The 18170-nt window shown below is 37.7% G+C and overlaps 1 protein-coding gene across 1 annotated transcript in view; it reads right to left on the reverse strand.

The window, feature by feature from the left end:
* Nucleotides 1-18170, reverse strand: part of TMX3 (thioredoxin related transmembrane protein 3) — a 42683-nt gene that overhangs the window by 12080 nt on the left and 12433 nt on the right. The window contains exons 5-10 of the mRNA XM_059409801.1: nt 13556-13601; nt 12138-12218; nt 8666-8765; nt 7978-8055; nt 3924-3990; nt 1594-1692 (exon numbers count right to left, since the gene is read on the reverse strand). Coding sequence (XP_059265784.1) covers nt 1594-1692; nt 3924-3990; nt 7978-8055; nt 8666-8765; nt 12138-12218; nt 13556-13601 — 471 coding nt within the window. The remainder of the gene's footprint in view (nt 1-1593; nt 1693-3923; nt 3991-7977; nt 8056-8665; nt 8766-12137; nt 12219-13555; nt 13602-18170) is intronic.

Below are 18170 nucleotides of genomic sequence, written 5' to 3' on the forward strand. Positions count from 1 at the left end.
TAAGAGACGTCGGGGTGGCTGGAGAAGGGAGAGCGAGGAACGAGCAGACCGAGAGGAGATGGGGACCGCGGCCGCCAGGACTTCCAAGAAAAACAAGCCTGTCCGAAGCCACCGAGCGCCTGGACGTCTGTGCTGGTGGGGCGAGGGGCCAGGTGGGACAGTGGGCAGGAGCAGAGCCGCGGCAGCACCACCAAACAAGAGCAATGAGGTTGGATACAAAAAAGGAACATTCCACAGCCAACTTCTTTCCAAACTCGTCTGGGAGAAGACACTATCTGCATAGAGCCCGAGCTGCCTGTTTTAATTACCTCAAGGTCATGCTGTCTCCTATGATGACTGAACTGAGAGCAAAACTACTGTACTCCTACTGTACCCCCTTTCCCCTCCCGTGAGTCTGAAAGAATCCAAAGGTAAACCCACAATCTCTGACACCGTCCACAGCAACGTCTAGTGCTGAGCTAACACACGCCTCCCTCTGCAAGGATCAACAGACAAGGAAGCGTCACCAGACACAGAACATGAATAAGCAGGCTCAGGAGCCAGAGCAAATAACCGAAGAGTTTGAAAACACCACGAGAACCTATTAGACCATTTCTAATTTGCATTTTTAATCAGACTCAAAAGCAGGAAATCATGAAGAGGAAAAGCTACGCACACTACTTCTCATATAAAAAGCTGAGCCGTGAGTACAATTTTCCCATTTTATTAAATCTAAAACTGTATTTCAATCCCCCTTATCACAAAGTTGTGAATGAAAACAATTGTGGCAATAATATTCATGATTTCTCTAATTCATTTTATTTTTTTTTTTATTATTTTTTTTTTTTTGTTAAAGATTTTATTTATTTATTTGACAGACAGAGATCACAAGCAGGCAGAGAGGCAGGCAGAGAGAGAGAGAGGAGGAAGCAGGCTCCCTGCCGAGCAGAGAGCCCGATGCGGGACTCGATCCCAGGACCCTGAGATCATGACCTGAGCCGAAGGCAGCGGCTTAACCCACTGAGCCACCCAGGCGCCCTCTAATTCATTTTAAATTTACAAAACACTTCCTCCTAAAACTTCCCATGGTAACTTCTTAGAACCGTGGCAGTTTGCATCTACTTGAGACCCTCCATTCAAAGCTCCTTACAGCTTTCATCTTTGCAGCTATAAATATATTTACTTTGCTTGTCATTTTCAATGTTGTGACTTTAAGAACCACGCCAACGTGGCGTCCACCATTTCCTCACAAGTAAAAGTGGGTTTCAAAGGTTGTGATGAGGTGTATTCCAACTCCTACTACAAAATCAGCTCCCAATACAGCTTCCTCGTTATTTCTTCTCATCTCCTTATCACCCAGGCTCTGCTTTTCCTGTTGCTATCAGTTCTAACTAGTAAACATTTCCTAACTAACTCATCTTTGTTCCCCATACAAATGCTGCTTCTTTGTTAGTATTAATCTATGTTCTCATGAAGAAGAACTGGCATTCAAGTCTTAAAAAGGAAGGAAATTATGAAAGAGAGTTTAAAATTCATTTCCTACAGAATCAGATTTAAGAAATCAATGAAAGAAAATTCTGCAGAGTGATGGAGAGTTGTATATACACTTGTTACCAGTATCTCCAAGTTCATACAAGAGGAAGCCATCCATAGTAAGGTAGTTCTGAAACCTCTCCCTGTTGATCCAAGATGACAGATCACCGTCCTCGTACTCTTAAAAACAAAAAAAAACCTAATAAGTTATATGTAAATAAGAGTTTTAAATGTTTATGATGTTCTAATCTGGCAATATGTATAAAATGCCTTGACATGGAATCATAAATCTTAACTTCATAAATTTCATTTTTAGGAATCTATTCTAAGCAAACAATGGGACATACAAAAGCATTAATGGACAAAGAAATTCTTCACCACAGCATCATTTAAAAAAAAAAAAAAAAAGCAAAAAATAAGGAAATAAGTGAAATACCCTAAACAGGAAATAATTTAAATAATTATGGGACAGATTGAGGAAGACCATTTATAGTTTTTGAAAAATTAGTAAGTGGTAAAGCAGGTTGTAAAACATTATTACAATATGACTGTAATTTTGCTTGAAAGGCAGACTGACAGCATGATTAAATGAAGGCATACCCTCCTAACTAAGTGGTTATCCTGGGTTGATAGTTATCCTTGAACGATGGCAATATGAGGAACTTTTTATTACAATTTCTTTGCTGTTTTCTATTTTCTGACATTTCTACCTCAGTTCACAACTCTTTCTCATATGTAAAACACAACACAAATATGAAGCCATACTTTAGCCTTTTTCCAACATCAAATAATTCCCCTGCTAAGCAGACAGAAAACATCTGTAATATCAAGAGAAAAACTATGTCCCGATTAGAAATATAATCCTTAGGTAACTGTGAACAATTATTATAACTGCATGAAAAGAAGCTGATATAAAATCCTACCAATATGTTTGGCTGAAGATTGGACTTTAATGATTTCGTGAAAGATATGCTTTTTCTGTCACTTGCATTGCTAAACAAAACATTTTCAAGTTATCAAACCTATAAAATAAGCACCGTCACATAAATCTGAAAGTATTTATGGGTTTGGACTTAAAAATTAGAAAAATAAACAAAACTAGGAGTCGAGTCCTGGGGACACAATCTCCACTTCAGGTCAAAAGCCAATGTTTTAAGATTGTTCAAAAGTGATATACGTGAAACTCATCAGAAGATAAACCATCCTCCTGAGCCCTAACCCAAAGCATCAAAACTTACGGACAATTAAATATTAGAATAAGCATTCAAGGTAAAGTCTCTGTGTTATCTGAGGCTTCAGGCAGGCTCTACATACTAACGCCTGCATGACAGAAAACGACAGCCGCTCCCATAGCTAAAGGTACTTTTCTTATTCCTCCTGGCCACTCCCGGGAGGCCACATTTGAAACAAGGAGAGAAGAGGAGGGGCGGTTTCTTAGCTATGATTACAGAGCAGATTTACATCCACACAGATATGATCACGCTACGCTTGTTCCAAAGATAAACAAAGTGGCTCTCTGGAGTGTTAACAAATTCATACTAGAACTAGAACAAGAAATCTGAAAGCTGGGGCACCTGGGTGGCACAGCTGGTCAAGCAACTGCCTTCAGCTCAGGTCATGATCCTGGAGTCCCGGGGTCGAGTCCCACATCAGGCTCCCTGCTCAGCAAGAAACCTGCTTCTCCCACTCCCACTCCCCCTGCTTGTGTTCCCTCTCTTGCTGTGTCTCTCTCTGTCAGATAAATAAATAAAATCTTAAAAAAATAAAAAATACTTCAGCGAAGAAAAACATTGTTGTAGCAAGTATGTTAAGATCTTGGTAATTGTCTAACGTGGGTGATGGGTATATACATAGGATTTTACTATTCTAGCAGTCTCTTTATTACAAGGTAGGTTTGTTTAACAAAAGTATTTTAAAAATACAGCAAGTGTTTACTTCAGTGAAGAAATGCTGAATAACAGGTGAACGGTTGGTTACTACTGTCATGGAGGGACAGATGAAAGCAGGAAAGAACACGTCCTCCAGGGTCCTCACCACTACTGAAGGGGTTTTATTTCTTCACGTTTTTGTGAGTCTGAAATGTTAGATCTTTTTTTTTTTTAATATGAATAATTTTGAATGTTTTAAAATAATGTACAGAAATGGAAATGCATGCATAGAGTTCATGTCTCAAAAGACCAATGACCTGACAAAAAAAAGAAAAAAATAAATCACTGAAGGCAGAACCCAGAAAGCACACTACACAGAAAAACCAAAGCGGAAGGGTAAGAAAAATCAGTCCGTCATTCAACTAATAGGAAATGTAAGAAGTAGTTGCATCTACCAAATCTTTCATCAACACCTAAGTCCTTTAATAGGGGCAGCATTTTAATTTCAACAAGTTTTGTATGAGTTAAAACATTGGAACTTACCATCGTAAACAAAGTAAGTTTCATCTTTGAAAACAAGCACAGCGGGCCTCTCCTTCAATGCCACATACTGCAAAAAATCAGATGTGTAAATAACTTTTACCATTAAAAATTTTTTTAATTGGTAGCTATGATTTCAAAAAGATTGAAAGATACCAGAAAAAACCTACAACAAAACTGTTACAAACAATTAAAAAGACTCCCACAGTCAATCCCAACGTCACCCAAGGGCAGTTTTAACTCTGTGCAACACCTGGCTCAGTGCCCTGTTTGCTACTGAGATTTGCTACGGAGAAAACCGGATTGTTCTTAGAGCTGATAAGAGAGCAAAGACATCCCAGGAAGTACAGGACAAGACCCGCTCTGAGGAAGCTAAGGAGCCGTGGCTAAGGCAACATGCAGCACTGGCAGGTCTGAGTCCTTCCCCACCATTCCCAGGCTGTGTGACGTGGGAGTCCTCTGCCGTCCTGGGGAGCTGGCTTCCTCCTCTGTAAGTCAAGGACACCGAGTCTCCACCTCACTGCACAGTTACTAGCAAAACTAGATGCACTAACACATGTGAGAGCTGGTTTAAAATGTAAATTGGCCAATTAAATGTCAACTGTAAATTGGCTAACTAAATGTAAAATGTAAATCGGCTAACTAATAAGAAGAAATTCTTTCAGAGGGTACCTGCCTCTTATACCTGTGCTGTCATTATTTCAAAATACTGACACTATAGTAATCAGTATCCCCCTGGGTGAGCCACGCAGAAATAGGGCATGGTGTGATAATACTGAAAAGCAGTAACAAATAATCATTAGGTAATTAATAACAATAATTTTAGCGATAAAATAAAAAAAGAGATGCTGTCCTAGAAATACAAAGAAGGGAGACGGAATACCTCAGGTACTACAGAATGATTTCTTACACAGTTACTGGAACACGGTGCAGCACCATGCAGAGAGCTATCTGGAGGGCAGTGGTGAAGGTCTTCGGTAAGTCTCTGTCATCAGGGACACCCGTGCTCGTCTGCTCCCGGGAACGCATCCGCAAAGGGCCTCTGCGCGTGTATTATAGCATCCGGCACCCCCCCCTTTCACGGATACCCGCACTTGAGCTCACTCCGCAGATGGGAGCTTGCAGCACGGACTTGCACATACTCGGGATCCCCCTCCTCCCTCCTCGCATTCCCTTCAACTCGTGACCGCGGGCGCCAGTCCTCGGTCCACAGGCCGTTTTTCTCCACTGGCCTGTAAGCACCCTGCGGTCAGAACCTGCCCTGAGTCATCCTTACATCCCTTTATCATGCTTACCAGGGACTTCGTCAATACTAGATGTAAAGCGAAGGAAGCTTTGCATGATCAAACACTAAAATTCAAAATATGGGGGAAATATAAAATCATGGGCCTTGTCCTTATTTGAGAATTCTCTGTGGTGGTGAAATTCTTCATACCACTCTGAGAGAATACGGATTCCCCTAAGCAGACTTCTGCAACCATATACACAGGGGAAAAACGAAAGAGAGAGAGAGATGAGAAATACTGGTATTTGCAGGCATAATTAAGGAATGTTTAAGGGAACTAGTTGAGAGGTCAATAATAATAACCACAAGATGCCCTCACTGCACATACTGTGTGTGCCTACCCACGCAGAAGTTCCAGGTGCTGGAATTTTGATCTAAAACGTCTGTCACTATACCAGGACTGGGGGGTGCCATGTGGGGTCAGGGCCTAGAACACAGCATGGCCTCTGATGCACTCCAAGTAAATTGCTTGAACACTTCAAGACGAGGGTACAGTGTACATTCTCATGTCTAATACTAAAATGTGGCCCACTGGGCTTTGGAGATGAATGGATTAAACATTCCTAAGCCTGGGCCGAGAACTCGATTCCATCCATTCTGGGCCTTTACACCACATTAAGTATTTTAAGACATTCCAGAATACAGATTCTTAAGCTTTAAAGGCATCGATTGAGAATCTAATGGCACGTACAGCTCTTCTTCCTTCCTGTCATCTCCTCCCCATCGAAAGTAAATGCATCCACATAAAATACTAAGAAATAACTTCTGGGACAAAACTAAGTAAACCTAAAAATGAGTTTAAGCCGATCAGATTTGTCTCGGGCTCTCCCAAAGAAGTGAAAATCATTTCAGAATATATTACACATTTATAAGATAAACATTTATATACAACATATTGCAAGAAGCACTAGACACATATAGTCTTAGAAATATTTAAATATTAAAAAATATTAAACAAAAATTAATCAAATGTGTAATATGACATACCTTTGTGGAGGGAAAAAAAAGACTGTTTTGATTTTCTCTAACTTACACTGGTTAAAAAGAAAAAGCTTCCCTTGCTTTATTTCATGTTTGCTCATAGCCACTGCCTCATTTCTCAGGCCCCCTTCTCAGGGAAAACTTTAATTTCTCAAGTCCCCTTCTCAGGAAGACTTTTCTGAAGAGAAGAGTCCATACCTGTAACCTACAGTTTCTTATCTGCATTGTCCCAGATCACACGAAGGAGGTACCTGTCCCTCCTGTAAAACCACTGTAACCTCCACGTGGACAAGTGTCACAGTTACTTTCCTCAACTCCTCTCAACCACTTTGCATGTATCTTGCACCACAAACCCTCTTTTTAAAACATTTGTTTATCTTGGCTTTTCCCTCACATTGTTTTCCTACTGCCCAGCTATTTCCTTCTCGTGTCATCCTTTGCAGTCTTTAAGTCCTGGGCCCGTTTATTTCCTTAAAAGTTTGCATCCGTGCCTAAGAAACTGTTTATACAGCCTGACTGCCAGGCACCTGGATCCACCTGTGAATCTGATGCTTCCGCTTGGATGTCTCACTAATATGTTGAACCAAGTTGAAATGAACAATTCAAAACTCTTGATTGGCTCCCCCTTCCCAAACTCATTTCTTTTGCAATCATCCAAGGTCGTAGATGACACTACCACCGACCCCGCTGCTGAACTGAAGACCTCAGAGCCAACCTTGCTTCTGCCCTTCTGCTCCAGGTCAGCGAGCACAAGCAATCCTGCCTCTAGAAAACAACAATGCTTTTACTTCTCTCCCATCCTTCTACAAACCCCCGAGCTTAAACTCCCCAGATTACTTCAAGAGTTCAACTGATCTCTGGGTCTATTCTCACCCCTATCCAATTCATTCATTCTGTTCTCAGCAGAGAAATGTCCTTAAAATGAGCACGAGACAAAGTCGTTCACCAGCTTCCACCCAGCACATGCACGGCCGCGACCTGCGAGGCCTCCACGGCTCTCTGCCTATCCCCCATCTATCTCCTTCCTCAGTGTATACAGCACACGGGCCTACGACCGAGTTCTCCCGTATGCCAGCCGTGTTCTCATCTTGGGCATTTGTAGTATCTGCTCCCTGTTTCTAGTTTATTCTGGAAAGAGATCTTTGCGTGGCTCCTTCACAGCATATATGGCCAAGTTCAAATATTTTCTTCTCAGACAGACATTTCCGGGTCAACCAATCCAAAGCAGCCACCCCACTCTCATGTCCCTACTTCCACATGCTCTTTTACTTTATTCATAGCAGCTACGTCCTGTTTACATATTTGTTTGCTGAAGATGACTGACTATCTCAGGCTGAGGACCCAAAAGATGTCGCCTGCAACACCCAACTTAGTACACTCTCTTTACCCACGAGAACGTAGGCTCTTCCTCCCACGACCCTGATGCTCTTGCTTCTCACCAACGATCCAGGACTTAACACAGGGCATGGCACATGATTACATAAGCAGCAGCTGTGCATTAATATACATAAATACATTCATCACTCCATTACTTCTAAACCAATTCAACAATCTGGGCTCTCATTTCTTACTACTGCTATTACTCTGAAGAGAAAAAAAGCATCAACGTAATAAACACAGTCCCTAAATGCTATGAATCTGTGGTATTTGCTTATTAACAATCTAGTACCAGTAGTAAAGAGTTAACATGTTTATTGTTCTACACATATGAGTAAATAAACCCGATAAATAAAATCAAGTAATAACTTAAAAAATGAAACTGAGTCATTGCAATTCATTTTTAAACATTACCTCAGGAACCACTTCTTCTGAGGCAGAAAAGAAGTATGTATATACAATTAATTCTGAAGCAGCATCTATGTATTTCTCCTGTGAAGATACAAATAGAAAAGAGGTGACTTTTAAATACTAAGATCAGAATCCATTCTTCATTAAACACTCAGAGCAGGCAGTACCTTCCTCAGCCCTGTCATCCCAATTTGATGCCTTCAGTGTTTTTATGTGGAAAGATGATGGAATATAAGCAGCAAATGAAACGAACTGTTTCTAAAGTAAAAGACCACCATAACTCAATGCTTTAATACTCCCCTAAATAAAGTAAGAAGCTTAATTCATATATTTTAATTCAACAGTTACAGGAGAGGTCGGTGCATATATCCACCGACATAAACAATTTTCAAAGTTGACATTCAAACTGCGCTCTGCAATCTCAAGGAGCCAAAAATGCTAAAAAGTAACACAAAACCTGAATAACCAGGGCAAGCAACATCTTTTTACTCATTTCTGTTTCACGAATGCAAACACAACAGGGAGCATATAAGCAAGCGTTTTCATTAGAAAAACTCTTAGATTTGAACTAAAATATTTCCAATAAAAGTAAAATAATTTTAAGTGTTTGGGTCAAAGTTTTGGCTATACTGAAAAGTAAATTATAATACATTTGTGTTTGTGAATTTAAAAAATAAAATCATTTCATAACCTTCAAAGGTGACTCTCCGCCTATGTAAACAAAAAATACACGATGTCTCTTTTGCACATGTTCAAACATTTGCTGACTTGGAAGTGGCCGAATTAGAGCCCTGTTTGAAAACAAAACAAACAGAAAATAAACTTGCATTTGAAGTAAAGATAATACATAATTTTAAAGTTACAAAGTTTTAATGTTGTATTAACTGAATTTTAAGTAATCACGCAATCCACAAAAATCTAATAAAACTTTAGCCCATGACCAAAACTGTACTCACACAATGAAAACAAAGTACCCACAACTTAATCTATCAATTTAAAAAATAAGTTTAAAATACATCCCTTTAGAGAGTACCAACTTGGCCAATATTGTGATAGGCAAGAACAAAACTATAAGCCATTTAGAGTCCTCAGCCACAAATAAAAGGATCTGCATGAGAATTATTTTTTTTTCCCTCTCCTATGATCATTCACACTAACACACTATGAAATCCTATCCCAGAAAATTATAATGCGATGTTAAGAAGATTTATGTCTATTTAAATGCCAGTTTTAAAATATAGAGGTTAGGGCGCCTGGGTGGCTCAGTGGGTTAAGCCTCTGCCTTCGGCTCAGGTCATGATTTCAGGGTCCTGGGATCAAGACCTGCATCGGGCTCTCTGCTCAGCAGGGAGCCTGCTTCCTCCGTTCTCTCTCTGCCTGCCTCTCTGCCTACTTGTGATCTCTCTTTGTCAAATAAATACATAAAAATCTTAAAAAAAAATTTTAAAAGAAATAAAATATAGAGGTTAAAATCTAAATGTTTCATAAGTATGTTATTCTTTTCAGAAAAAATATAAGGGAAAGTGGTAGTCCTAATAATACCTCAGAACCTTATAAAAAGAAAACAAAATTCTACAAAGACTTTTACTATGCAAGCATATTTCAAAGCCAAATACACTGAGAAATAAATTCCATCAAAGTTTATTGTAAAATGTATCACTTGCAAAATGTTACTAAAAAACTAAAAAAGAGGCATGGTTTATACTGTCAGATTTTTCTCCACTAAATCTGGAAAGAATACAGTTTGCAAAGGCAAACATATTTTCAAAATGCACCGTTCCTTACGTACGTTGCATCACTCCACTCTAGCCTCTATTCTTGTACTTCAGTAATTAACTGCTAAGTGATGCAACCCCAGGACTGAGTCATGAAATTTCATTTGCAACAGAGTCACCTTTAGTTACATCAGACCCTCATGTAATCCCCTCGTATCATATATCCCCTCATATAATATAAACTTATCTCACAATTTATTCAGAAAGCAGATAAAATGAAATATGCAGTCAATGAGAAAATACAGTGAAAATTATTATTAATAAGCTCTGCAAACTTGAAAAAAGGTCATTCCTAATTATGCCTTTCTCTCAAATAATTCAGCCCATACAGTGCTATGCCACTCAACAAACCCACTGCGATATTTCAGTTTTACTTTAAAGCTATTTAAAGTTATCAATGTATCCTGTCAAACTCACAAGTGCTTATACTTTCAAAGTCAACATAGGTTAACTTAGCTTGATAAACGTTCTCTTGAATAAGAGCCACATAATTGTATTAAATAATTACAAGCACCAACTTTTACACCCCAGCAAGACAGGTATAGATGAAAAAGCACAATCACCACATTCAAACCAACAGGAAATGTTTAAGGAAGAAACTGTCTTCTTAGGAGTAAAATCTCAGAGATCTGTAACTCCGATAAGAATCTGGGTTCTAATTGTCACATTCTAAGCAATGTGTAGTAATACCTCACAGTTGGCATAAAGCAGCATGTGACAGATCAAGGAAAGTATTTGGTCTACTAAATTTTCCAGTATCACAGGCCAGGGATTAAAGCCCAGGTCTAATCAGAACAATGATATTGTGGGGTTTCTTTTAAAAACTCTGGAGTTAAGTAACAAGAAAAATAAGCTGATGTAAATGAAGCAGTATAAAAGCAAATTTACAGTAAAATAAAAGCTACCGTTCACAAGGTTGTCAGAAGTAATCAAATTCTGAAAATATTAAAAATCCACTGGCAGGGGCGCCTGGGTGGCTCAGTGGGTTAAGCACCCATCTTCAGCTCAGGTTGTGAGCTCGGGGTCTTGGGACTGAGCCCCACATTGGGCTCCCTGCTCAGTGGGGAGTCTGCTTCTCCCTCTCACTCTCTCCTTGTGTCTCCTCTCTCACTGTCTCTCTCTGTCAAATAAATAAATAAAATCTTTTAAAAAAAAAATCCACTGGCAGGGGGCACCTAGGTAGCTCACTGGGCTAAGCATGTGTCTTTAGTTCAGGTCATGATCTCAAGGTCCTGGGATTAAGCCCTACGTTAGGCTCCCTGATCAGCGGGGAGTCTGCTTCTCTCTCTCCCTCTGCTCCCCCTGCTGGAGCTCTCAGTCTCTCAAATAAGTAAGTAAAATCTTTAAAAAAAAAGAAAAAAAAATCTATTGAAGAAAATTTTTTTTCTACAAATGCAGTAAATTTAATACAAGGTTAACAAATATAATACAAATCACAGTTCCTCTAGTTTCTTTAAACATCTCTCCGCATATGCTACATATGCCTACCTTTTGTCATAAACGAATAGAAAGATGTTATTTAGGTTAAGTCCTTAAAAAAATGTGAGCTCAATATGGTCTACTAAAATGCATTTAGCTTTAGTTTTCTTTCTTTTTTTAGAGAGAGAGTACATGCATGGTGGGGAGGGGCAGAGGGAGGGAAAGAGAATCTTAAACAGGCTCTGGAGCTCAGCATGGAGCCCACACAGGGCCTGGTTTCATGCCTCAAAGATCATGACCTGAGCCAAAATCAAGAGGCGGGTGCTTCACTGACTGTGCCACCCAGGGGGCCCAAAATTGCATTTAACTTTAAGGTATTAGTATCTTCAAAAAAGAATAATAATATATTAAATTTAGTTACTATATAGTATATTACTAGTTTTAGGAGTAGAATTTAGTGATTTCTCAGTTGCATGTAACACCCAGGGCTCATCACATCCGGTGTCCTCTCTAATGCCCATCCCCCAGTTACCCCACCCCCCACCCTCACCCCTCCAGCAACCCTCAGTTTGTTTCCTACAGTTAAGAGTCTCTTATGGTTTGTCTCCCTCTCTGTTTTTATCTTTTTTCTTCTCTTCTCCTTTGTTCATCTGTTTTATTTCTTAAATTCCAGATATGAGTGAAAATGATGTGTCTTTCTCTGACTGACTTATATCACTTAATATAAAATATCCAGTTCCACCCATGTGGTTCCAAATGGCAAGATTTCATTCTTTTTAATGGCTGGCTAACATGCAATTGCATATATATATATATATATATATATATATATATATATATACCATGTCTTTTTACCCATTCATCTGTTGATGGACATCTAGGCTCTTTCCATATTTTGGCTACTGTGCACATTGCTGCTGTAAAACATTAGTAATCATATAGTGAAAGCCTTTCCTAATAAAAACTTACCCAGACACTCTGTGAGCAAACTCAATAATATCATCTTTAGTTCGTGGTCCTCTATAATTATATGCCAAGTCTCCCTTTAATCTTAAAAAGAAAAAAAAAAAAAGGACAGAAGTTTAGATTATTTCAACTGTTTTAATAGTTAACACTCATCATTACTGTTATGTAAAATTACAGTATATAAAATAGTAAATGCAGAGTTATTTCAGAAGTACCATAATCATGTGAAATACAGTAGACAACTGGCTATAGGGGACCAACAATTCAAAATATAAAGAAAAACGCTATATTTTATTGAAATTACATGAAAATAGTTCATTTTATATCTAATAGTTGCACTGTGTCTATGTTTCTGAAAGGTGCATAATCTACACATTCATGATCAAGAGCCTGTAAAAGCAACATAATTCTCACTATTTCCTCTAGTTTAAAAAATGACAGGGAATTAATAGTATTTTGGTAGAGGTAAACAAATTTTAAGCAACACAGCATCACAGGAACTTGAAAGATGCTCCAAGATTATAGAGATAAACAGGGCGTGAAACACCTATTCTATAAAATTAAGACAATTTTCCAAAAGCCTGTCAATGATGTGTCCAGCTGAGATTAAAAAAAAAAAAGTGAAAACATAATACAACATTTATAATCAAACAAAAAAGAACAGAAAGGATAATTTACTTAACACAAGTAAAAGAGGTTTAACATTTTTTGAAAGCAGGGCAAGGAGGGAAGTTAACACAAAACTCAAGAAATAAAAAATTAAATGAGTCAAATTTTGAAATCTGAGATTTTAAAACACTGAAAAATAACTTACCTAATTATAAAAATAAGTTTCCAAATATTCATCAACTCGCATATTACCAAAATAAGGATGAAACTCAAGAGAAAATTCAATAAAATTATGATTATGAAATAAATCCCTTAGAATTAGTACACCATTTCTCCCAATTTATATACACTTTACATTAGACTTCACCAACACTTACAGATTAGAATGAAATCCATCAATTTGATTCTCTCTGTTTCTTTCCCCTCTAATGAAGTAAGTCTATTTCCATTATAGAAAAGTAACATCTGTTAGGAGACAGGAGTCACATGATACAGCAGAATATACCCTTGAGCTCCTCAGGGTGAAACACCTTTCAGACTGTACAGCTGTGCGTCTCGTCCTGCAGGAGGCCTGTCCCGCAGCAAACGCTCAGAGGACACTCAGTGAATCAGCCGTCAACAACACACTCACTTAAATACCAAGAAAAGCAGGAAGATGCAGTCCCTCTCCTCTGCTCACATACTGCACCTAGAAAGAATCACTGAACCCGAATCTTCAATCCTCCAAGGATGCTACTAGAAATTAATGTAATAAAACGTAAGCAGAGTGAACTAATAAAAATACACATATAAACATACAACACTCAACTTACAGCTTAATTGTTGGATAACCTCGAACTCCAAACTCTGAAGCAATGCCTTGATAAGAAAAAGAATAAATAATTCTAAATTTTTTTTTAAAAAATGAGAAACTAGGTAGTAAATGAGCCTTTTACTTATATATATGTATTTATACAAACCCATAAAATTGTGTTGTTTTCAAATCTTAAAAAAGAATATAAATTCACATACAAAAAAGAAAAAACATGACATTCTCATACAAAACAATTACTTAATACTCCAACCTATGGCCACACAAAACACTATGACAAATTAAGAATAACTGCTAAAAGAATAGTTAAAATTTTATCTCTGAGGTACTTTTTTAAAGATTCTTTTAAAAGATGTACTTGTTAAAGATATTTTTGTTAAAAAAATATATATATAAAGTCTCACTTGTCATTTGATTTCATCTTCTAGGACAAATATTTTTTTCTATGTCTCACTGGTTCCTTGCAAAAATAAAAAACAAACAAACAAAAAAAGAAAGCCCATCCTTTCCTTTAGTGTTTTCTGAGACTTAAAAGAACAGCACTGTATTTTAATTTAAAAAAAATAAATTGTATTTGCAAAATTACTTAATTTCTGCAGACAATACATAATCTAAAAGCAACTTTATCTACTTGTTTTAGAAGTTCTGCTTTTGTAATAACCCAGAATGATTCTAGTTATTTTCAAAGATTATTCTGAAGTCCTCACACTAATTAAAATGGGGTACAGTTGCTACAATGGTATCTTTTTTGAGGGAAAGAAGAAACAAAAACAAATAGAGAATTAGGACTTTAAGAGGTACATAAATCACTACTGCAAATTACTACCGTCCTACTTTACAGATTCAAGACAACCAGAACAACAAAGAAATGAAACCATCTTAATTAAGAGACAATATACAATATATTTACACATATACCAGTTTAAATAAAATATAATGTATTTATTCATATGATCTCTCCCTTTGTTAATTTTATTTATTTCGAGGACATTTAACTGTGGCTGGGGATAAGGACACCACTGTATGTGAGTTCTGCTTTATCCATCACGTTAGTCACCATTACCCTGGTTTCTCAGCACCATCCACCACCTCCACCCAAGAATGATGACGAAGTGAATTTGTGGTAAAATAACAGTCAAAATCTCTCAGCCTTCCTTTGTTATCAACAGAGCGTCTCCCTTAAACATATAGAGAAAGGTGACTGGAAGGTTTTGGACAGTGATCAACACTGATTTTTCTTAGAAGCAACACAAACAGCAAAGGTAACAAAAATAACATAGGTTTTGGAGAAACATATCCGCCTCTGAATATTTGGAGGGATACTGTGAGTAAAAGATGTTCTTAATCCCCCGCTTCCCAAATTAAGGAGGCCAGAACACATCAGCCCTTAATTACCCTAAACTAAGATAATACAATTGACTGAGTGGGCGGAGTGGGTATATCCATCTATCAATTCTTTAATTTACTGTAAAGTTTTTTAAATAAACAAATAAAGAAAATATGCAATCAGTAAGAATATACAATGGTGGTTCTCAAAACAGGTTTCAGGAAAAAAATCCCAGCTCCACATTTCAGCCTATCACATTTCCCTGGCCTCAGCATATCTGTAAGATGGAGATATATAATGCCACCCCCTCTATTATACCTTGACTCTGAGCATTAAACTCCATTTTTGATAGAATTTCAACTGGCAGTGACTCCTAAAACCTTAAACTCAGGCTTCCCTAGGAAAACAATTTATATATGTATCATGCAAGGAAAGCATGGGTTATAGACTTAAAATGATGTAGGTTAGGATTCCACCTTCTCATTTATCATCCAGGCAGCTCTTATCCTTCTGAGGACAGCAATCATCTTCTTCAGCTTATGGGTGGGATTTTGAAATGAGAAAGCATGTGGAAAAGAATCTAAGAGAGAGCTTGGCACACAGAGATCCTGAAACGATAGGTCCAATTCTTTCTATTTCTGATCCCGATCCCACTGTTAAGCGATTAACTGCAGACACATCAGTGTATATATAATAACTACCACATAAAAAATATCTTGTAGTTGACTTTAGTAGACCTTCAACTATACCTCCAGATAATTCTGTGAACAGGAGAAGAATACTAATATCACTTTTCAGGTAAAGAAATTGATCCTGAGACTTGGTAACTTGTTTGAATGCAAGCACTGATTAGGTAGCAGGACTATGACTGAAGCTTAAGTCTGAGTTTGACTTCTGTTCTTTATTTTTTCATATTAGAGAACAATGGTTTGCATAGAAACCTGAGATTAATTCCTTCAAAAAGTCAAGAATCCATTTGTAACATGAAGAACTTCTCTGAAATTTTATACTTTTAAATGCTCATAAAATGAGGTTAAACATGAAGCCCCCTATTTCCTGTTTTCTCCTTGAATTAACAACTTGGTAGTAGAGCTAGGCTTGGAAGTGAATCATGATGATCTCAGACTCTGGTACTAATTCTGCCTCTAACTTTGGTGTTTGAAATTACTTAGTCATTTCATTGCTAACGACCTGCTGTTACTTCATCTACACAATGAGCAGGGGAAGAAGGGAGGGGCTGTAATTAATGTGAAATTCTTTTTAGCTCAAAATACTATTTTTCTTAGTATTTACTGAGTGTTACTATGTATCTAATATGAAGAGGATATAAAATACAGCAGTTCTCCATTGGGGGAAATCTGCCCTCCAGGAGACACTGGGCAATGTCTAGAGACACTTTTGGTTGCAGTAACTTAGGGGGACAATGGGACAAGGAGAAGGGTGTTGCTGGTATCTAGTGGGTGGAGATCAGGGATCTTGCTAAATAGCTTACAATGCACAGCAACCCTTCCCCTCAAAGAATTACTTGGCCCAAAATATCCTTAGTGCCAAGACTTAGCAACTCTTAAATGCAATCACTAACCAAAAAGTTCTTATAATTTAGAAAGAAAGATAAAACTAATTTGCTAATATAATCTATGAACATGACATTAGAATGTTACTGGCCAAATGTCATTCCAAGTTTACACATCAACAAGAAGCACATTATAACCTTTAACATAAAGTAAGTATCACACTTACGTTGAGGAAAAAACACAATTTCAGTGGCTTCAAAACAGAAATCAGTACACCATTAGAGGTAGCATCATAAGATATTTTACAAATGTGAAACAATTCTGGTACTTGATTTTGCAAGGGATTATGTACAGAAAAACCACTACCTTTATAGAGGTTTTTTTTTAATGTTGATTACAGCATTATCAGTTAAAACCATGCATCAAGAAAATTTTGATACAATTCCAAACACATAGGGCAGGATATTTCATGATAGTTCAAATTTCTCTAGTTCAAGAATTCTGTACAGAGATGCACTGGACTGAGAGTGGTGCCATGTGCTTATAATCTCTGCACTTATAGGCCTGAGAAATAAGCTATCCTCAAATACTCCTAAGAGATTTTTTTATACTTGATCACTGAATAATCCTATCCCACCAAAGCCCAATATTATAAATCTATAAATAACTAGTCATCAGATTAATACTTTACTCCATGGTTCTCTGATTCAAACGTGCAGCAGAATTACCTGAAGTCGACTTTAAAAATACAGATTCTCATGACCCAGTCTCAAAGACTGTCATTGGGTAGGGCTGATGTCGGTCTCCAGAGTCTAAATTTACACTGAGCAGCCCAGGTAATCCTAATGCAGGTGGCTGCAGACCAAATGCTGAGATACACTAATGCTGAAAATGCCTGAAAAGTGACCTAGGAAGATGGATGAAATACATAGGAAACAGCCAACCCTTCAGTATTTACAGTTAAGACATAGAATAATGTTGATAGCTAGTCTGGAAAAAAAAAATTCAATTTCTTTACCTGTTTCTACTAAAATGCTTATAGTGGAGTTGCTTTGAGGTATTAAAGGAAACTTTAGGAATTATACCCCCCCCCAAAATTATATGCCCCAAACCTATTCGTACAATCTCTAGACAGTAGTTTTTAAATACACCTTAAAACAAAAACAAAAACAAAAACACTAGGAAGATAGTATTTTCTCCATGAGCACATAAAACATCTTGATTCTACAGTAAATTAGAAAATGCATCCATCGCTGACATCAAACATTAAGTAACATAACAATTTACTTATGTTTGTTATTGTCTCTCCCCTCTAGAATACCATCTCCATGAGAGTAGAAATTGTTGTCTGCTTTGGTCACTGATGCATCACTGATGCCTAGAATGTGCCTGGTACATCCTGGCATACAGTTAAGGGTTCTTGAAATATCCACTGAATGAATATTGACTCTCCAATGATTTTTGAATAGGCTATGTTTGTATGATGCAAGTAGTCACCAGGATTGACAAGCAAGCATTACCATGGGAATGGGGTGGAGGGTTCAGCATTGCACATCCCAGAAGTAAAGGACATAAAATACAGGAAGCACCCACCACGATCTTGGCAGAGATCACCCTCATGTCCCAGCCCCCCTTCCCTTTCCCAAAGCTAGATGGCTTGCTTGAGATAATGTGCTTGGCATGCTCTACAGACCTTTCTTCCTCCTATTAACTCAACGTAACAGAGAACACGATGCTAAATGAACAGATCTGTAATAGTCACATATCGGAGGCAA

The sequence above is a fragment of the Mustela nigripes genome, chromosome 8 (assembly GCF_022355385.1).
Source record: "Mustela nigripes isolate SB6536 chromosome 8, MUSNIG.SB6536, whole genome shotgun sequence".
In the NCBI taxonomy this organism is placed as follows: Eukaryota; Metazoa; Chordata; class Mammalia; order Carnivora; family Mustelidae; genus Mustela; species Mustela nigripes.